At 37.3% G+C, this 21,154-nt stretch overlaps 6 protein-coding genes and 1 pseudogene across 7 annotated transcripts; 6 read left to right on the top strand and 1 right to left on the bottom strand.

Annotated features, from left to right (window-relative positions):
* Positions 1-517: 517 nt before the first annotated feature.
* BDF20DRAFT_857778 (uncharacterized protein) lies at positions 518-5,223 on the bottom strand. The gene is made up of 7 exons (XM_053080375.1): positions 5,031-5,223; positions 4,761-4,887; positions 4,555-4,665; positions 4,170-4,464; positions 1,187-4,095; positions 940-1,103; positions 518-861 (listed from the first exon to the last, which is right to left on the bottom strand). The coding sequence occupies exons 1-7, from the start codon at positions 5,042-5,044 to the stop codon at positions 852-854; spliced, it is 3,630 nt and encodes a 1,209-aa protein (XP_052937876.1). The 5' UTR covers positions 5,045-5,223; the 3' UTR covers positions 518-851.
* Position 5,224: 1 nt separating this feature from the next.
* On the top strand, positions 5,225-6,789 carry BDF20DRAFT_986021 (uncharacterized protein; the record flags this gene model as incomplete). The annotated part of the gene is made up of 4 exons (XM_053085204.1): positions 5,225-5,624; positions 5,775-5,817; positions 6,502-6,619; positions 6,652-6,789. Exons 1-4 carry the CDS (start codon positions 5,423-5,425, stop codon positions 6,787-6,789), a joined length of 501 nt encoding a protein of 166 aa, XP_052937877.1. The 5' UTR covers positions 5,225-5,422.
* Positions 6,790-10,095: 3,306 nt separating this feature from the next.
* On the top strand, positions 10,096-11,675 carry BDF20DRAFT_857784 (uncharacterized protein). The gene is made up of 4 exons (XM_053080376.1): positions 10,096-10,193; positions 10,278-10,359; positions 10,416-11,005; positions 11,604-11,675. The coding sequence occupies exons 1-4, from the start codon at positions 10,182-10,184 to the stop codon at positions 11,646-11,648; spliced, it is 729 nt and encodes a 242-aa protein (XP_052937878.1). The 5' UTR covers positions 10,096-10,181; the 3' UTR covers positions 11,649-11,675.
* A 190-nt stretch (positions 11,676-11,865) lies between these two features.
* On the top strand, positions 11,866-12,180 carry BDF20DRAFT_857788 (uncharacterized protein; the record flags this gene model as incomplete). Its single annotated transcript, XM_053080377.1, has 1 exon — positions 11,866-12,180. A coding segment is annotated over one exon (288 nt), but the record flags the coding sequence as incomplete, so codon positions are not given.
* A 2,755-nt stretch (positions 12,181-14,935) lies between these two features.
* BDF20DRAFT_833615 (UTP--glucose-1-phosphate uridylyltransferase family) lies at positions 14,936-17,018 on the top strand (the record flags this gene model as incomplete). Its single annotated transcript, XM_053078664.1, has 5 exons — positions 14,936-15,004; positions 15,099-15,271; positions 15,363-15,573; positions 15,652-15,854; positions 16,157-17,018. The coding sequence occupies 5 exons, from the start codon at positions 14,936-14,938 to the stop codon at positions 17,016-17,018; spliced, it is 1,518 nt and encodes a 505-aa protein (XP_052937880.1).
* A 1,648-nt stretch (positions 17,019-18,666) lies between these two features.
* BDF20DRAFT_t40 lies at positions 18,667-18,741 on the top strand (annotated as a pseudogene). Its single transcript has one exon. The product of its transcript is annotated as a tRNA-OTHER (tRNA).
* Positions 18,742-19,364: 623 nt separating this feature from the next.
* BDF20DRAFT_815709 (Cullin binding-domain-containing protein) lies at positions 19,365-20,339 on the top strand (the record flags this gene model as incomplete). The annotated part of the gene is made up of 5 exons (XM_053077109.1): positions 19,365-19,457; positions 19,544-19,635; positions 19,890-19,905; positions 20,011-20,085; positions 20,187-20,339. Coding segments are annotated over 5 exons (429 nt in total), but the record flags the coding sequence as incomplete, so codon positions are not given.
* Positions 20,340-21,154: the final 815 nt, after the last annotated feature.

The following is a 21,154-nucleotide window of genomic DNA, read 5'->3' on the forward strand; positions in this document are numbered from 1 at the left end:
AAACAACACATACCCCAAACAAAACGATTTGGTTGTAAGGATGAGTTGAAGCCATTTGAAATTGTGTAGTAAAGAGGGAGAAATCAAGTTATTGCTTACAGAAATTTTGTATATTTCTTTAGCAAGTTTTTTGCTTAAATTCAGAGACGTCATATGAATGGGAGAAACGAAAATTTTTGAGCATTAATACAATACGCGTAAAAATATAATGCTTTCAAATGGCAATTTTTGCACATGTTAAGTTAGAATAGGTAACCCTACTTAAATACCAAAGAACGTCTTTTTCTATAATCCTTCTAGTAATAATATTGTAAGTGGACTCAGTAGCAAGCGAAATGAGAAAATAAAGTAATGAAAATGAGCGAAGAAACAGACGGGACAAAAGACGGTTCTGTCAGATAAACTGTTGCTGATGAAGTTTTTCATTTTTACAAGGACATTAATACATGTGCAAACCGCAGTAATAGGTCTTCTCTGCAGTCATTTCGGTTAATTTAAAGTGTTTAGGAAATATTCATACATGGCTGAACTCAAAGAAACGATACACTAGTCTGCTAGTGCACTGCTCTCATTCAACATACAATTGTATACTATTTCAAAAAAATACTATTGGCTCTTTGTTTCAATTATCATTTTGTGCAACTTGCAGACAAAAAGGTTTAGCATGTTCATTGTCATATAAATGTATACACATAATTGATGTTAAAATTCTTTCCTTTCTCATACCATTTCTTACAAAGGTTGAGTGTAAATTAGTAAATTTTTGAATGGAAGAACATTAAAGAATAGGTTTATACATCAAATACAAAAATAGTAAAATAAAGTATTGTTTGTAGTAGTAAGGTCCGTTTTTAGTTGAGACTATGGGTGGGTAGAAAAGAAAGAGTGAGTGACAGAGATTCAATTTTTGAAAGCCAAAATGAGAATAATGATACTTACGTTCCCTTACAGAATTTACTACCACACAAACAGGGTATCTTATCAGCTTCAATAGGGAATTTGTAGTCATAAGTGATTTCTTCACCAGGTTCGATGTCTCGATTGGCATAAATGACAATTTTTTTCTCTTGTTTGACAGTAATAATCTTGGCACTGCAATTAGGCTGCAAAACCACGAGGATCGAAAATAGAAATAAGTAAATATATTGTGATCGAGACTTTTCAAAGCTAAATTTTAACTACTTACCGCACAACAATGGTTAATGAATCGTGCCACATTACCACACTTTGTTGCATCAATGACAGTATCATCATCGACACGAAACAAATAACTACTTCCAATACCACAACGCTCATATTTCTTTTCTCGTTCCTCTGCCACTTGCTGTCGAATAATCTCTCCTACGTATTCAATCACCATGTCATTCGCGTCAATATGTTCTTCAGCAAACAAACCCCAATCATGAATAGGCGACTTAGCAAACCGTAATTGCTTTTTACGACTTTGAAGTTGGTTGAATTTGAGAATATCAGAATCAATAGTCTTCTTCTGCATTTCCATTCCAATTGCTAAACGGCGATTATTGACACGTGTGGCTCGAGAAGAAATGCGATTAATATTATTGGGGCTGGATGGATCTGTATGTAATATGTCAATGACAGCTTTGTTCTTAGGAAGATATGTTGCTTTTACATCATCCGGGATGGGTTCCATGCAACGTGCACGAGCACAACCTCCTTTTACATGTTGAATGATGGGTTCTTGAGGCGTTATACCAGCTCTTTCCAGTAAGGCAGCACGTAAAAAAAAAAACTCTTCAGGATCCTTCAGTTGATTAAAAGGATCCCATTCGGGGGGCTCCGTTAGTAATTCCTCGTCATCATCAATTTCAGAATCGTCATCAGATGCTAATAATAATTTCTCTATCTCTTCTTTGGTCAATGGCTCTTCCTCCTCCTCCTCCTCCTCCTCCTCTTCTTCTTCTTCTTCTTCCTCCTCTTTCTCTTTCTCTTCTTCTAGCATATGAGTTGAGTGATATTCTTCCATATGACTGTCGTACTCATCCTCCGTTATGGTTACAGTGCCGTTTGTGCTACTTGTGTCATTAAATGCATCTTCTTCTGCCAAAATCTCAACCAAACGATCCGGTAAAGGTGTGGACGGTTTCTTTTGTTTTGATTTTCGACTGCGTTTCTTTGGTGTTTCCATATCATCTTCCTCCACGCTGTTACTACGTTTTGATTTTTTGGAAGGTGAAGCTTTCTTTGGCGTTGACGATAAGTTACGCTTTCGCTTCTTTCGCACTGTTCTTATTACATCATCATGTTCAACAAAATCGTCCAGGTCATCCAATTCATCTTCTGATGCTTCTGATACGTCTGCAATATCCGGCTTTCTTTCATGGAGACGTTTCAAGAAAATCTCATGGCTTATATCATCTTCGCCTTCCGAATCACTAAGATAGTCGCGTAAGCGCCGAGGACGAGATGGTTGTTTTTCTAATGCTAGAGTAGCGGTAGAAGTAGTAGTATTTTCTTTTGTGTTGGGTATATTGTAACTGCTACTACCGCTATTATTGCTACTACTGCTCTTCAATCTTTTTAACTGTTCCTCCCTTTCTAATTCTCTTTGCTGTTCCTCTTCGCCAGAATGGTATTCTCCTTCTTCTGAATCGCTGCTTGAACTGAAAAAAGTAGTTGAATTTTGTCTCTTTTTAAAATTTGGTAATTTCACCGTTGTTCCGTTCATGGAATTTGTTTCTGACTTTAATAATGTTGGTGCTGCTGCTGCTGCTGCTGCTTCTTCTTCTTCTGCTTTAACCGCCTTTTCTTGCTTAGCGAGTACATATTGTTGAAGTTGCTGTTGCTCTTCTTCTTTTTTGATTAATGCTTCTGCTTGTTGTTGTTTCAGATGATTTTTTAGTTCTTGTATCTTGTCTGATTTCAAAAAGTCATGAACGAATGGATTGACAACGCGATTTTTGATATCTTTAACAAATACATCCGCTAATGCGTCGCATAATAGTTGTGCTGCTGTCAGAGGAAGTGGTTGTCGTTCTGGTGGCGTAGACCGAGCTAAAGTAGGTGAAGGAGTCATCAACTGACTATTCCCATTCAATTTCATGGTATTCAGTGTTGTATCGATGGAGGAGGGTGGTTCTTTTTTCAAAGTATTGTTGTGAGCAGTATCATCTATGGTATGTTTGTGATCCCGCAATTGAATCACTAGTGTATATCCTAATAGTCGCTGACCAATGGTTGCCTCATAAGCCCTTTTGGCGGATGTAAACGAATCAAACACAATCGACCAATCTGAATCATCATGCAAAATATCAATGAAACTGTAATAATGATAGAGCCTCTTGAGTTCCCCTAAAACATGTTCTCCGAAAGGTAAACAACGTTTTGGTATGGCCAATGTGAACTTTTCTGATAGGGGAGCAGAGGATGACATTGCCATTGCTGTTGATGTCGACGGCAGCCAATGTCCGTTTGTTCTTTCCTCTTCATATGAGTATCTTTTACTACTGCTGCGGCTAACCCTTCTCGAATCATAAGAATCCCTACTCGGACTTCGTTCATTATATTTTGACCTAGGGTGCTGATAATCGGGTGAATGTCGAGGTGAGGCATATTTAACGTTACCATACGAATAAAAGTAAGATTTGCGATCATACGCGTCATAATGGTGATGCGACCGACTACCACCGGCAGTAGTGGAATGATAATCGTGATTGTGTGGATAATGTCTCGGTGATGAATAAGGTCGATCATAATCATCGTACCGCCTTGTATGACTGGGGCTTCTTCCTCTTTTCCTATCCTCATGACGGTAATATTTGCCATCATATCTGCTATCATATCTATCATACTTATGGTATCGATCATATTTGTCATAACGATCATAGCGATCGTAATAATAATCATGTTTACTGCTGCCGTTTTTCGATGCATGGCCGTTTGGCGTTCCCGAACCATCGTATCGATGACTTGGCGTTGAAGAAGACGAACTGAAAGATGGCTGACGTTTTGCTGGTGATGTGGAATCCATAGGATGTACAGCCGTCGCTGATGTTGTTGTCACAGTGGATGATTCTACCTCTGTTGATAAACTGGGTTTACTGAGATTTTTAATCGCCAATTCCAATTCTTTACCTTCAGGAATAGTTCACCTTTATCGGTCAATAATCACATTGGATCGTAAAACATATTGTTTGTGGTGTTTTTACCTGTGGGATCAAAACAGACTTTGATTGATTCGCCTGTTGTTCCTATTCTACGCCTATTGCCTTTTTCTACAGCTAAACAAGCTGACTGGTGCCCATCATAAAATTCATCGGTAACAAATGTCACAATAGCAATACCTAATGATCCATTGGTGGTTGGATCCTTTTGAATATTGACTGATTTGACTTGGCCATAAACTGAAAAGAACGTTTCGATTTGTGTTTCTGTCATGAGCGGGGATAAACGTGACACTAAAACACTTGTTGCTGGTTTAGGTCCAACTGAAAATTCATCAAACTGTTAAGGATTTATAAATTGGATATTCATTTGTAGGTTATAAAAATATTTCAACTCGAGAAGAAATGAATGCGGCATGATCAAATGTACCTTGAATTGGACTCTTTTGAACTTGTTCTTGTAAACAAAACGTTTATTAGGGTTGAATATAAAGTTCCTTGCATAGTGTTCTTTATCAATACGAGGATCTTGTGGGGGTATCTTGGTTCAAAATAGTAAAAAAGTTAGTAAGATTAGATAGTTCCAAAAGACATAGAGAATGCGTTTGCGATGGAGTAGTACGATAGATGGCTTACATTGTTCTCTTCTTCTTGGTATTTGTATATGGGCTGTGAACTTGTTTTTTTTAAGTCAAGTGTATCCAATTGTGGATCATATATACACTGTTTATTACGGGAATCCATTTTTCCATTGATAGTAATGCTATGTAATCCAGAAAAGAATTAAATAAGTGTCAGACGTGAAGAGGTGGAGGAAGAGGGGAGGGGTGCAGGTAAAATAGTTTAACAAAAAAGTAGACCAAAAAAAAAATTAAACAAAAAAAAAAATAGCTCGATCTACCTTACCATTTTGGATCCATTGAGAGATTTCAACAATAACAAAGTAGTTCGGTATCAATTAGTACAATAAAGATTCTGAGGAAAGAACAGTACTGTAACAAGTAAAATGTTGTATCCACAAGAAAAAACCCAAAGTTATTAAAGAAAAAGTATTAAGAGAAAGAGACGACAGCATGAGAGGGCAAAAATCGAAAAGGCAACCAATAGTATAGTACGAAGTCACGAACCAATTATTACAACTTTTTGCGGTTCAGACTCAGATTGACAGAAGAACAATGGCGATTGAGCTATGATACTTCAGTCAGAATTACCCAGATTATTGTATACATTACAGAGAGTGGTTAGTATAAAGGTTTAGGCAAAATGTAAACTTTCAGAGAGTTCATCTATTCTTGGTGATGTTCCTGAGGGAAGGCGCAAAACTACTTTTGGTACAATGGATTATTCGCGGCATGTATGACGCTCGTTGTCACAGTGTACCATCATTTGACAAGCGAATATGCTCTATAAAGCCCACTGAAAGTTGGAAAAAGAGACCACAGTTGGAGCGGCTGCTACAGATTTCACAGAGAGACAACAACTATAAAGAAGTACGACAAGGTATATTACTATGATTAGCTTGCTTTGATTGCGAGGTTAAATACTCATAAAGGTATGCGTTTATAAGCTGTCATATGTTGGAGTGCTTGTAGGAAAATGTTAGGCACCAGTTTTGATGGGCCTTTAATTTCTAATGGCATTCTTGTTAAGTATACCCATTGCCGAAAGCGATGGACGGCAGTTTTGTAGCGTCGTATGTCAAATGAAGTTTATCCCTTGCTTCGTCTTGCGTTGAAAGAATTTTGAGCGAGTCCATTATTTGGCTCACTTAATTGCAATGTCAAGAACTGCTTTTTCAGTAACGAGAGAGATACACCTGTAAGGCATAGTCATGCATGTCAACACTATACACCGCAGAATGATTGTAACTATCAATAATCTAATATTACTTGCGGTATCTACTTTGAATTTAAACACTTACTATAGCACAACTATGAAATTAATCAGGATGAATGTATAAAGTACGGTTTTCAAAACTATTTTGGTCAATATCCATGGCCCCGGTAGCAACAATATCGTGCTTTCTTTTACAACTGATCCATTGCAGATGTCATGGGCTCGATAACGTTTAGTGTGTGCGTGTTAACAAAACGTTTGTGAAGCTTATACTCAACGCTCTTTTACTTTATAAACAAATGGGGTTTCTCTTGATAACTTTTTTTGTTGGGTAGGCTGAAGACGATTAGGCAATATCCATAGCTTTTTCGATTGAACTGTTCAGAAAGAGTTACTAGAGTATGTTGAAAATTATCGTAGAGAGACATTAAGAACACTCCGCTGTCAGTTTTTAAGACTTACGATTAGATAAATGATTACCTTAACTTCATTGTAGTCACTCTCTAAATTAGTGAGCTTCGATGTATAATTCGTTTACTAGACAAACGGATAAAGAATTCCTATCTTTGTTTCAATGGCTAGATGTTTGCATTGAATCATCAGCTCTTTCTATAGCGATAGAGGGCGGCTTGAATTTAAGAGAAAACTATGCAATAACAGTAAGATTAGATTGATTCCATAAACTTATTAGAGCGTTCGTGGCACCATTAGTACCTTGCATATCCACATTCACAACACACGATTGTCCGTCAGTATTCTGTTTATCAATTCGTTACTGCTTGATTCATTGCTTTTCACTCGTTGTCAGAATTCAAATTTAAAACTATAGAGACATAATAATTAAATAATAACAGCCAAGTGTAGGTAGTTTATAATGAAGAGAAGGCAGTGTCAATGGGATGGAGAAATTGAACGGGTCGTACAAGTAAATCTATGCGCCTAGATAAAGCTATAGTAGGATGCTTATCAAAATGTAATTTTAGACATAGTTTACTTACTTTAATATGAGTTTGGTCTCTCAATCTACGCAATATCATGGTTTTATGAACCAAAGTGAGAGAAAAAAAATTGATAGAACAAAGGTTTGATAAAACCTTATCAATTAGGTAATTAGATATAAACAATTAAGGTTCTGCACCTGTTTACATAGCAATAGAAGGCGCTTTGAAACCGAAGCTCAATAAAGCGCCTAGGATCGTTGTTCCAACATTGGTTTCTTTCCTTATTTCGTTTGGTAGCTGATCATCCTAGAACGGTTGCCCATAGTACATTTACACCTTATAACTTATTGCTCTTTTATTGTTAAAAGAAAGGTTTTCTCTGATAATTTAAGGATTCATTATCATATAGACGACTTTACAAAGTATGAACAAAGGCTATGTAAAACAAGTTGAGTGTATACAGTGCAGAATTTTCACATGATGCTGAATGACGCTCCTCCCTTAGAGCGTTCATCTCACAGAGAAGTAATGGCTGTAGGTGTAAATATATATTGATCGATCTATGTTTTTTTTTCCTTGTCCATTACAAAAAAGAAAAAAACAAAAAAAAACACAGGACATGAGGATTTCATATTGACTTGAGAATTGTCTCTTTTCAATACAGATCTGAAAGTAAGAATTGGTTACATGGACTATAACTCTATACATATCATGGCTTAATTACTTTATTCTCAAAGCCCTACTTTGTAAACAAAAAATTTCTCAGGTGTAACTTATCAAGAAGCGCTGTCAAGGGGGAAAAGACTGTACACAAAAGATCATAATTAAATAAGAGGCTATAGAAAGTGTGAAAATAAGCCTTACTTTTGTAAACAATAATTTCCCAGGTGTAACCCATCAGACGCCAAGGGGACTACTCTATACACAAAAGGCCAGAACGTGAAGGTTACAAATAAGAGGTTATAAAAAGATAGTTTGTGATGATGAACGTAGCCTTCTTTTTCTTTCTCTTCTCTTCTCTTCCTTGTCCTTTCCATCCAAAAACCAACAGATAGCAGTGGAAAAATGACTACTTTCAACGATGATTACATCATGTGGCAAGATGCCCTTCAAACCGGATGGCGTCCGCCATGTAAGTATATATGAATAACAGCAAATACAAAGTACGTAATAACAAAAGTCCTAAGCATACTATCGCGTTACCCTTCATGATGTATGATTATAGATCAAGACACAATCATGACGGACGCGGAGGTCGATGACCTGGCTGACCTCCTCGCCGGACTAGCCATCCGCTTCTGGTAAATGCCCTGTGCATTTGTTTCATATGAAATACGAAAATTATGTATATAGTTGTCCATAGAAAAGGCTATGTCCTTTGTAAATAAAAATATAAAGTTTTTCTATTGCTGTAAAGGAGGAAGATTTAAGATTTTATTTATATTGTGGAAAGCGCTTTTTCCATGCTGTTTTAGTACCCAAGATATAGAAAAGTAGATATGTGTTGTGTCTTTGTTCTGAATTTATCAGTATGGTAATGAAATGGCTATTGCCATGTGTTCAATGGTTCGATTAAAGAAAATAAAATAAAAATACTGTGGTGCGCTGGATCATTTCGAACTTTTCATAAGCAGACCGTTGACAAAAGCATTGGTAACCAACGCGTGTTTGCCCAATAAGTGACTTTGCTTCTTTACGAAATTCAGCATCTTCGAGTGTAGGATGCCAATACGTAAACTGAAGCGTTATTATTTTTATTTTATTATTTTTTTTTCTCTAAGAAAAGATAGGTCACGAAACTTTAGTGTACTTATTATGTAATATGTTGAATAGCTCAAATGAATAAGCTTTCATTGTCAAAGCATGAAAGCAAGTGGTGAGCTTTTCCAAGGAACGAATACAGGTGAAATCTACATGCTTAGAGCTTTGAAGAAAAAAGAGGCATTCACTATGTTTGCTCGTCCATGTTTTTATGTGCAATGTTGAAAAGCTTGTCTAAACGTACGTATTAGAACCATGGAGCGATGTCTACAATGCGTTCCAATTTTGTTTTAGCAATTATCCAAAAAAGAAAAGAAGCGACCCTTCACATGTCTGACTTTTAAATGTAACACTTGTCCCGCGTGCAAAACCCTTCTTTTTTTTTTCTTTGGTTCCTGAAATCTTTTTTAACTCAAACCTCGTCTTTCATGCATTACCCAATAACAACGAAATATGTTTTTAAGTTGTATTTGACATAATTATCGAAAAGTCTTTTGTAATATACCTATTGTTTGTTAACAGGCTTTCTATATTAAAAAAAGTAAAGCAAGCTGAAAGATAAATGTTCATTTTGAGAGTTTCATTTTAATGCTTGTACGCATAATACCCTGGCACTATTTTTTCGTTCATTGTCGGTAGTGAATTTTGCATGGAAAAAAACTAGAGTGGTTTTTTTTAGAAAAAGAAAGGAGCCAAGTCCTATTTCAATTTTTTTTGCATGACGATTTAATCGACCCTCATGATATCATCCATTTGAAAGTATAATAGTTGTCCAAAGAACAAGCCATTCGTTGATATATGAAGGAAGGTATAAGAGATCAGATCATTTTTCATGATTCATCACTCCATTTTTTATCAGATAGAATAGAGTATACTCAATAGTAAGGGATTAGGACAGTGGCAATGTTCATCCGGAACGTGACATTGTGTCAACAATAGGCGGATGTTTGAGGTTATTACAGTGTTTTAGCTTCAACTTTACACTTTATACAAATTTTATTGGACAATTTATATATTTAATTTAGATAATTTTAAATTATTTTAGGATGAAATGGTATAATATTCTTGGACGATTTATTGAATAAATAATTGTAGACATTACTTTGAAGGTCAGTGGACATTTTTCAATAGATAGTGGCATTACGTTAAAGTGCTACGAGACGTACTGAGTATTATAGTGTGACACAGGTCTTATCAGCAATAGATATAGGGTTGCAGTTTACGAGACTCTATTTATGGATCATATGAATTGATCTACGCGTTAAACTAATCCCAGACACGTTCTTCCGCCACGTAGATAACGGTTGTTGTTGTCAATCGTAACAAAAAAATAGATGTTGTCAAACTCGAAGCATTTACAGATAAAAATATGTTTGACATCTTTCCTCTGATTTCCATCTTTTTCTTCTTCTTCTATACTTTCTTTCCTCATCCTGATAGCTATTACTTACCATGTACAAAGCCCAAATATTGCAAAAAATTAAATCGGTGGCAGAAGCCCATAAGAATAAAGTCAAAGATGAGTCCTTCCGTAAGTAACACATGAGCGCGAAGCCACAAATAAGTTATAGTGGTAATCCTCAGATTATGTTTTGTATGACTAGTAAACATCGAGTGCAAGGATTGCAAAACACTCGGACATTTCAACAAGGCATACCATGAATGCAAGTTTTACAAAGCAGTTTCTGCGGCTGATGGTAAGCATCATGCTCTCACTGCAAGACAAGTTTATGTTTGCTTAACGGATATTTAGTTGGAAGTAGCGGCAAGAAACGTAAGCAATCAGCTACAATCAAGGAAGAAAAGAAGCAAGCAAAGAGAAAGAAGAAGCAAACAACTGGAGATATCAAGTGTATCAGTTGTGGCTTAAAGGGTCATTCTACTTCTCGTTCTCTCGAATGTCCCAATCACATTGCTTCAAAGGAAGAAGTTATTACCTCGACGCTTGGAGAAGGCTCCACTGTATTCACGAGGAAGCTCCCTCTTACGTCTGCTGTGAAGCCAGCGTTTCGCGAACAATTCCAAGAAAAAGTCATCTCTTGCTGCTCTGACATAAGGAGAATAGTATTCTCTAGTCAATTATTCGTTAACTCGTACCTCATTTATTATCAGGAGAATAGAAGGAATGCTAACAAAGGCGACAAGAAAGACACTGATAAAAACAGCAACAAAGGCAGTAAAGAAGCCAACAAAGACAGGTCTATTCCTGATGTATTCTGCCAGCAATTCTGGTATTCAGTAGGTCAGCTAGTAACGGGCAAGCAAGTTACTCACAAAACGGCATTATCCGAGGACATAAAACAGTATTATACAGACTTCAAGGCAAAGTTCCCTACTATCGAAGTAAAACACAAGCTGACCGTGGGATATAGCCATTGCCTTACAGAGGCAGCAAAGGAATTGAGCGTCTCTTACACGAACTCCATTGTAGAGCGCTTCGAGCAGCGCTTAACAAAGTTCCTTACTTACAAATTGAGAACTATGCTCCCGGTAAGGCTGTAACCGAGTACCTTCTTAATGCTCTGCTGTTTTATTCATTTTATTTCTCTTTATACACATTCTAGAATATCAAACGCACTGATGTACAAAGAATTGTACAGCTGTATTGTTACCAATCTGTCTGTCATGGTCATCCTCATTGGCCAGAAAACCTCGAGCTGGCGGCCGTTGACAAAAACCGAATTGAATTACTCTGCAAACAATTTGAAGAGTTCATTCCAGGAGAAGTAACCCTCGTTTCTCTTTCTGCTGCTCCTGCAAAGTTTGTTAATGCGTTATGGAACATACAGTTTACGTACGAGCAAGAACATATACAGCATAAACCGTACGATGTCCGTGTCCTACCACTTCCTCAGCGTTTCTTTCTCTTTCCTACTCCATCGCTGAAATGGCGTTTCATCGCGATAAGTATAAACGCTCTTACACCCTTCATGTTTCTCAGAAAAGTTGCCAAGGGTTATACAGCCCAACTCGAACAATTCTGTAAAGTCTTCAACTTCAAAAAGTTTGGCTTTAAGAGGTAAAACTATAGAAGAACTTCTTCAGCAAAATTATGCCTAATAGTAAACACACCCCTATTTTTGCTTCTGTCATAGTCTAACCGCTTTGAAGGAAAGTTCTGATGTAATGTTTCGAAACATAGTTAGGTCGGACGGCTTTACTGTAGACTTTTTGTTCAGCCGCAAAAAGAAAATAAAAGAAGACATGACCATTCATAATCACACCTTGACTTTGGAAGATTTTTCTTATGACGAAGTACAAGACAATTACAGACCCGCTTTCCTTGATCCAGGGCGAAGATCTGTCTTCACAGCGGCAATCGGACTAGATCATAACAAACATCAAGTACGCAGCTGCTCTACCAAGGAATATTATCATATGACCGGAAGTATCAGATACGCTGCAAAGCTGGAAAAGAAGAAAGCAGGCACAATTAAAATGATCGAAAGTGGCATACCAACCGCCAAAACTTCTATCATCGAACAACATGATCGTCATGTACAATATATGTTGCAGCACTTCGAAGCCTTGTCTTCTTTTTACGACGAGAGAACTGCTGAAGACAGATTTCGTTTATACCAGGGTAAAGAGCGTGCTGCCAACAACATGGTCAATTTGCTTATTAATGGAACCACAAAGTACAATAAGCAATTGAGGTTGAAGAAGAAGAAAGATCGAAGCAAGTGGCCAAAGAAGAATACCGACAGAATGGCCTTTTGTAAACGTAAAAAGAAGAAGAAGAAGAAGCAAAAGGTTCCAGAAGAGAAGGAAGAAGCAGATGCGAGAGAAGTAAGCGATGTTCTCGTTAAGAAAGATAGGTAAGGTTTTTAAACGATAAGCAATTCATCCACTATTCGCAGAAATATTGATAGAACTCATGCTTTCTACAGTAATCCCTTGAAGAACAAGTGGAAGCCTGAACCCTTTAGTGTAGGCGACACTAAAAAGATCCCTTTGATTGTAGTTGGTAATGGCATGTTCGGGAAGAGTGCAGTGCCCATCAAAGGCCATAAGACTGGTGTCGTGGGAGTTCTTTGGCGTGCCTTGAAGCGAAGAGAGACTGCTGGCGATTTGCTCGTATTAACCATTGATGAATACCTAACTTCTCGAATATGCAATAATTGTCGTTCCAACAATCTTGAAGCATTGAAGACAGTTCCCGGCCAAAGTATCCTTGCCTGCAAAACCTGTTCGATACTTTGGAACCGGGACGTCAACGCTGCTAAAAACATGTTGACAATTAGCGTTTCGACCTGGAAGTCAACGGGAAGACCTGCGGAGTTTTTTAGAAAACCAAAATCACCCGCAACAACCACTTAAACACCACCCTCTAATCGCCAGCACGAAGCTGGTTTGATTTTTACAGGTAAGCGTCTCAATTTTTGTGTAGTTCGATCTTGAAATTATAACTTGATGGTCTCAAAAATTTACTTTTTTCGTCTAGTTATATTGCGGCTTCGTCTAAACCCAAAGCTAAAAAACTGTAAGAAGAAAAAGCAAATATTGAATAAAGTTAACTGATCCATGATTTGATCTTGCACTCTAAATTAAATGTTGATAGACTATTCAAGAAACAAGTATGTGTTTTAATGAGCCGCTTCTAAATCATAGGTTAGAGTTCTAATTTCTTTCAAGTTGAGAGTCATAGCATTAGCATTTATCGAATTGGCTTTTAAACGCCTATAGGAAAGGAAGGAGAGTTCAACGTAAGAGCTGGTATTGTTTCTTAGATGGATGGAAGGAGATAGACGGAACTGTACAAAACTGTTACGTAAGAACCTTTTTTTAACTTTTTTTTTAGGAATGTTGTTACATTCATCTGTTTGAGTGCTTGAAGAAGCACAACTACCCTTCCTTTGATTCATCTTTGGGCAAAAAGAAAGTAAAAAGATTGAACCCTGAATTTCCTTTTTTTTAAGGGTTAACAGCTTAGTCATAAATTTAAGGGTCGACCCTTTCCTTTTTGTCAGCTTCTTCCCAAATAACAACACCACTGATGCTTCTTTCTGTCACTTTGAACCCTTGAGTAGTCGTCTTTTGTCTTTTTTTTTTTTTAGTTCAATTGCTGGTTATTTCAATGTATCAGCACTCTCATCAAAAGGATATTTCCACACGAGTCTTTTATGTTTACTTATTTAAAGTAGGTGGGAGGCGATGGGTAATATTGTTCCGGATTACCAAGAAAAAAGTAGGGTGAGGTAAATTGTAACCTGATGTCACGATGAAATCGCTTAAAATTATAGCAGCGAAAAATGGACACCCTTCGTTCTCATTGACTGTTCTAATTTGGGAATTCTGCAGAAATGTAAAACTGATCCCAAGAAGAAAAAAAGGGAGGGAAGGGGGGGGGTCTCTGTGAGGGTTTGTGTGTTGTCTGTGTCTGTGTCTGTGTCTGTGTCTGTGTCTGTGTCTGTATATGTGTGTGTGTTTTATTGACAATGATTATATAAATGTTTAATACTAGGGTATTTTAGTCAATAATAAACATCTGGCTTTTTTGGTAGGAGTGGGTGCCTTTCTGGTACCTTTCAGTTCCTTCATTTTCTTTCAATTCAAGCGTGGCCCTGATGTCGTAATTTGAAAAATACGTGCTCTACCCCTTCTCTAAATCTTTCTATTTTTCCATTTTCAATAACGGACGTTTGGTTTCCGTCGTTTCTTTCGTTTTCCATGATCCTCTGTGAAACAGTCAATGCAAAAAAACGACGATTCAATCTCCTACACAACAGCAAATTTGATGGGACGATCTCGCTTGTTTTGCCAAAAACAAAAAAAAAAAAGAAAGAGAAAGAAGGACCGTGCGGAAGGAACAAACCGTAATAAAGCAACACTAGACTTGCTACCTTTCAATCTTGTAATTTATCTTATATCAACAGTTTGCATCATGAGCAAACAATTCGCAAGATACAGCTAGTTAGTCCTTCTATTTGTCGTTAAAAGAAAAATGTAAAAGAAACGAAAAAAAAAAAAATCATGTGTGCGGGAAATCAATTCCATTCGTTGCAGCATGAAAGTGGACACACATACATACACACACAACTTTATCTCGCACAGCCAAAAAAACAAAAAAAAAAAAAAGACTAAACTAAAGGCATAACGATAATATCAAAATTATGGGCGGGAACCAACACAACACACATCATCATCTCCGCAAAATTTGTAATTTTTTTTTTCAAATATAAAGCTTTCAACTTTTGGGCCTGAAATACTCTTCTTTTCTTCCTTTTGATTTTCAAATCTTTTCCCCTGTTCTCTTCATTACCTGTTATCATCATGCCTTACGATAGAAAGCCCTCTGCTTCTGGCAACGAACGTCATCATCCTCATACACTCTCTACACTGGTAAGCTTCCACGGTTTGGTCATGGTCCAGACCTTTTTTTTTTTTTCTTTTTCTATTTAGCAACTCATCCTTGGTTTCTTAATCGTTTCATTAGGATTTCCAAGGTGCCAGCTCTGCTGCTGCTGCTAAAGCTATGAAATCTGAACTGGCCAAATTGGCTTCTCAAATCCAAAATGAAGAAGAACGCAAGTATTTCACTCAAGAAATGGATGGTTTCTACATGCTTTTCACTCGTTATTTGGATGAAAAGAGCAAAGCCAAAAAATTGTAAGTTTTTAATTTTTGATGGAGCGTAGTGTTCAGTGGGTGATGTTACGCGCGTGAACGACTCTTATACTCATCTATGTCCTCCTTCTAGGGATTGGGAAAAGATTCAAACACCTTCTTCAGAACAAATTGTTCCTTATGCTAGTCTTGAAGAAATCACTGATAAATCTGATCTTGACAAATTGGCCGTGCTTAAACTGAATGGTGGTTTGGGTACTACCATGGGTTGCGTTGGTCCCAAGTCTGCCATTGAAGTTCGTGATGGTATGACTTTCTTGGATTTATCTGTTAGACAAATTGAGGTAACGAATACCCGTTTTTTTTTTAATTTTTTTTATTATCCGGTACTCACATTTATGCATAACTACTTACAAACGTAGTATTTGAACAAGAAACATGACGTTAGCGTTCCTTTCATCTTGATGAACTCTTTCAACACGGATGAAGATACGAAGCGTATTGTTCAAAAGTACGCCAGTCATAACGTTGATATCATCACTTTTAACCAAAGCCGTCATCCTCGTATCAATAAGGAATCCATGTTGCCTGTACCTCGTACACCCACTTCACCTATCGAACAATGGTAAGTTTCTATATCCAGAGATTTCGTGTTTCTTTTCGTGCGGAAAATTGGGAAGTGGTGGTGAGTGTTCTCTTGTCTTTTTCTTTTTGTGTATTGCAAATAATGAAAAAAGACTTGATTTCTACTATACCACTATTATACACACCCCCTCCCCCAACTTGTGTCAATTTTCCTGGCTTTCGTGGGGTGTGTTCCTTTTTTTTTTTTTTTCCCTGTTTTTTAAAACAAAAAAATCCAACAAAAGTTCTAAATTTGGTTTCTTTTTTTTTTTTTTTTTTTTCCTTTCTTTTTCTGCCTAAAAGGTACCCTCCTGGCCATGGTGATTTGTATGAATCCATCTACAACTCTGGTCTTCTTGATCAATTGATTGCTCAAGGCAAAGAATATCTCTTTGTTTCCAATGTCGATAATTTGGGTGCCACGGTTGACTTGAACATTTTACGTCACATGGTCGACTCTGATGCTGAATTCATTATGGAAGTCACTGATAAGACCAAGGCAGATATCAAGGGTGGTACTCTTGTCGACGACGATGGTCATATCCGTCTTTTAGAAATCGCTCAAGTCCCCGATGAACACGTGGAAGATTTCAAATCGGTCAAGAAGTTCAAGATCTTCAATACCAATAACTTATGGATCAACTTAAAGGCTATCAAGCGCGTTCTCGACGATGAAGCCATGGATTTGGAAATCATTGTAAACAACAAGACAACTCCTCAAGGTGAAAAGGTCATTCAATTGGAAACGGCTGTTGGTGCTGCCATTAAACACTTTAAGAATGCTCATGGTGTGAATGTCCCTCGTACTCGTTTCTTACCTGTCAAGTCTACCTCTGACCTGTTCTTGGTCACATCGAACTTGTATTCTTTGGTTCACGGTCGTCTTGTCGTGAACCCCGATCGTATGTTCAACACAGTTCCTCTCATCAAGCTCGGTGACCATTTCAAGAAGGTGAACGACTTCTTGACGCGTTTCAAAACCATCCCTCATATTTTGGAATTGGATCACTTAACAGTGACCGGTGATGTTTGTTTCGGCTCTAAAGTCGAATTACGTGGTACAGTCATCATCGTCGCTAACCATGGTGAACATATTGATATTCCTTCTGGTACTATCTTGGAAAACAAGGTTGTTACCGGTTGCTTGCGTATCCTTGATCATTAGTCATACCTCAGCACGTTGAAAGCAAAACTTGTTTCAAGAAAAAAAAAAAAAAAAAAAAAAAAAAAAAAACAGGCCAAAAAACAAAAGCGTTTTCAATTTATTTATATCCCTTCTTATCATTTTCCACATTGTGTTTACTTTTTCTATCATATCATTAAAGCTTTATACAAAACAGAATTTGACAAAATTGTGTCCCTTTTTTTTTACAATGTATACTGTCTCCATCTTTTATAACTGATTGGCATCAGGCACGTCTACTTCTCATGCCTCACTCTGTTAACCCTATTCAAGACTAAAAAAAGCCCAGGACTACTTATGATCACCCGACGTATCTGTTACACGATAGGGTCAACAAATTACCCCAAGAAGAACAATACAAAAGATAGATGTTATGACAAGTGTTGTCCCCTATACTGCCTGGTAATGCATCACTAGTTTTTTCCTCTTGAAAACACGGGTGTTATCGTTGCTCTACGCAGCAGGCCATCTTTTGTTGAGAGAAAAAAAAAAAAAAAAAAAAAAAAAAAAAGCAAAGCAGCAGTAAGAATTAATTGATCTAAAAGGCTTTGTTGCAAGCTTACACCATAACAACGGAAGAAATCATTCTAAAAGTGAAAAATAGTGCACCCGCTTATCATTGATCACCATCCATTGAAAGATAAGCAGCTAAGAATCTACCATAGGATCTTTCACTGATGCATCCTCCATTTCGAGGGAATAGAGTGTTTCTTCAGGTATCACACGCGCCCTTGGTCAGCATTGAACTTTAGTACTGGAAGCAATATCTATGTCAATAAGGAAAAATAAAAGAACCTGACTCAATAGTATCAGCACATCAAAGTAACCTTTGGTTAGTATATAAGTATTTACATAGCGTCCCATCTTATTCAGTCTGGTCAGTGAGTTGAATAGCGCCAATATCAGTCAGAATTTTGTAACCGAATTTCATTTCAAAAGTATCCCACGATAATTTGTAGGCATAGGTACTCGTTAAGAAGAGACTACTTACATAAGAATAGGGAGGCTTGTATCGTTGACTGTTTGGAGGTCGCGTGACAAGAAGAAAATTTTGTTATAAAAAGCCCCCATGTTTTCTCTTTGGAGGTCTCTTTTTTTTCTCTTCTTTTTCATACATTAATGGCCATCGTTTACTTATATCCTTTGTAACGCTTGCTCCTCGGCTTTGGCGGCAGTCTACTGCAAACCATGTTCTTTATTCCCATTGATCTTGTTCTTAATTGACACCGGCAGACCATAGGACAGTTTCACTGGGCCTTGTAAATCCCTCTGTCGCTAGTGTTGGGGTTGAGCGGTCATCTGTCGTGTTCTGGGATCCTAACACTGAAGGACGGCGGTAGATTGTTTGTTATTGCCTTCACACCTTCCCCTTTTTATGTTTCCCCTTATATACCACTTGGTTATCAAGAGTTGTTTTGTCTGTCTGAAGCTTTAATCATAATCGCGAAGCGCTTGGCGAGGGGAGCAAACCGAACACCTGCTTTTTTGGCAGAGTACCTTTTATGACCTAGCTTAGGACTTCAACTTTTATAATCCAAGCCTCTCCACGTTCCATAGTTTTCTTTCTTTTGAGCAAGTGTTACATTTTTTAAGGATTATGAGGAAACCTCAGGCCAAGATTCCCATATTTGCTTATCTAGTTTAAATGGTTAAAACAAGAGTAATTATTTTTACTCTTATTCAGGTTCGAGTCCTGGGATAAGCTAACTCAATGCTATCATTTACATATTCCTTTTTGTCATGGTCTTATTTCTGCTACTGTTTTCAAATGTTTTCACGTGAAAATAACTGTTTTTGTGTGTTTGTGTGGGAGAGGGAAGGGGTTGTTGTTTTAACAAAAGATCCCTAGGTTAGTCACTGTTACGAGTGCCTGAATTATTTTTCTTTTTTGACGCATAAAAAATAAAGGTCCTAGGTTTTTGGCGGTTTTTTTCTTTTTTTTTTTCCTCAGCGATTCACTTCAACCTCTTCCGTCTTTTCTCTTCCTTTTCTATTTTTCTATGAACAAAAACTGACATGCCACCGAAACGTAAGACAGCTTCCTCTTCTTCCACTATTGCGCCTCGATCTGTCAAAGTGCGAAAACAAAAAGCAGAGTTTGTATCCTTGAGATAAATTGATACGGTGAAAAGTGGCCCATAACGTTGAGGATCTAACTTGCCCTTATATGAATGTATGTATATTCTATTGTCTCATGTACTACAACCTTGTTAGAACAGCACAGGTAGTTTAATCGAGGAAAAGTTGATCGTTGAAACAGTCGTAGTAAACACATTTTCTACCCCGAGCTTTTAGAAACGATCCATTGCCATTGAACAACTGAAATGGTTTAAAAAATATGCAGATAAAGATCAACCTGATCTAATATCACCAGAAGGCTGTCAAGCTTTATTTGCAGATCTGGGTGTGTCATTAGAAAGTGTAGGACGGCAACATGACAAAAGCTGGATCAGGTCATTGTCATTGTCATGATGTCATTAACACACAAAACAACTTTATTCATTTAGTTGCTTCCTATTATTGTTGGCTGGAAGTTCGAGGCTAGTCGGATGGGTCATTTCACAAAAGACGAGTGGATCAATGCTTTAGCGAAATATGAGTAAGTTTGAAAGACTTTACAGCTATGAATGAAGGGTACAACGAGAAAAGAATCTACGCAACAAGAAAAAAAAAAAAAAAACGCGCATTCTATTGAGAACGGTATCTCACTTCACTCTCTTCTGTACCTCTTACATTCAAAGCATCACAACAGTAGACACTTTTAAAACGGCTATAGCAGAATGGGAGAAAACAGTAAATGAAGAGCCAGTCGAATTTAAACAATTATACCTTTTCACGTTCAATTATGTAAAGACAACAGGACAAAAGAGTATGGATGTGGAGGTAAAAACAGAATGATATAAAAAGAGAAGGGTCGTCATGGCGTAAACTTGTGTAGCTTACTTGGGATTCGATCTGTTTCACTATGTTGTAGACCGCAACTACACTCTGGCAGTTGATGTTACAGAAAAAATACCCCTTAATTGAATCCTTCGTACAATTTCTTCAAGTATGTTTGTGTGTGTGTGTGTGTGTGTGTGTGTGTGTGTGTGTGTGTGTTGGGTAAGTGTCATAGGACAATGTTGGCTAATGCACACCATTCATTCTTAGGAGAAAAAGCCTGTAAAAGTAATCAATAGAGATCAATGGTCAAGTTTATTGGATTTTTGTCGGTCCATACCTAAAGATCTATCAACGTACGATACAACGTCCTCTTGGCCTGTATTATTCGATGACTTTGTAGAATGGAAACAACAATGTTAATATAAATATACAGAGTATGTCATCATGACAGAACAAAGGGAGCAAAACAATCATCCATGTAAAAATGAGGAAAAACCAAAAAAAAAAAAAAAAGAAAAAGCTGTAACCATTTCTTTTCTTGTTCTTCCTTTGCTTTCCCCCCAAAAAAATAAATTATGTTGGTTGAAAATGTCATTTTCTTAATCATACAAGCGTTACTATTGACATTCGGATCTACCAAGTTAATCCGACTCATCTTTGCCGACTATAAACGACCTTCTCTGTTGGATTTCAAAAATACGTCGTATATACCCCACATTATATTTTCCTCAACACTGAGTAGTTCATGCACGCTTTTTCTATTGGTTTTCAGTGAGATAACAAATCTGTTCTCGACAAAGTAAGTTGCCAGCGCTGTGGCACAACAGACCGTGACGGCAGAAGAGTAGAATGTGACTAATGATGTTGCTTTGACATGAAGTTCTCAACTTTATTTGTGGAAGTTGAATTTAGAAATACTTTTGCTACTTGTCATTCTGATTATTCCTTGGTTTCAACTTTATGCGTTTTTTCATTCTACAAAAGGTATCTGAGAAATCAACCCTACCATGTTATGGAAGCACGCACCGGAAACTGATATGATTTACTTTACAGCGTGCAGGACACAATTTTCATTTTACTTATCGACCCTTCTTTGGAGCATCTACCTTTACTTATTTCATGAAATATCGTATGCAACGACCCTAGGTAGATAAACAAGCAATTCAATGATTCAGTTTCCTTTTCTTTAAGACCCTGTGCTTATGTTCCTATGGGTTTCTATAGACGCAGCGTCA

The sequence above is a fragment of the Mycotypha africana genome, assembly GCF_025528875.1.
Source record: "Mycotypha africana strain NRRL 2978 chromosome Unknown BDF20scaffold_3, whole genome shotgun sequence".
Lineage (NCBI taxonomy): Eukaryota > Fungi > Mucoromycota > Mucoromycetes > Mucorales > Mycotyphaceae > Mycotypha > Mycotypha africana.

Excerpts from the sequence above, each read along its gene's own strand:
- BDF20DRAFT_857778 (XM_053080375.1), bottom strand. Across the intron at positions 4,465-4,554 it reads TCAAAAGAGTCCAATTCAAG|TTTGATGAATTTTCAGTTGG; the intron begins GTACATTTGATC and ends AATCCTTAACAG. Across the intron at positions 4,096-4,169 it reads AGTCTGTTTTGATCCCACAG|GTAAAGAATTGGAATTGGCG; the intron begins GTAAAAACACCA and ends CTATTCCTGAAG.
- BDF20DRAFT_857784 (XM_053080376.1), top strand. Across the intron at positions 10,360-10,415 it reads AGCAGTTTCTGCGGCTGATG|TTGGAAGTAGCGGCAAGAAA; the intron begins GTAAGCATCATG and ends ACGGATATTTAG. Across the intron at positions 11,006-11,603 it reads CAAAGTTCCCTACTATCGAA|AAAAGTTGCCAAGGGTTATA; the intron begins GTAAAACACAAG and ends CATGTTTCTCAG.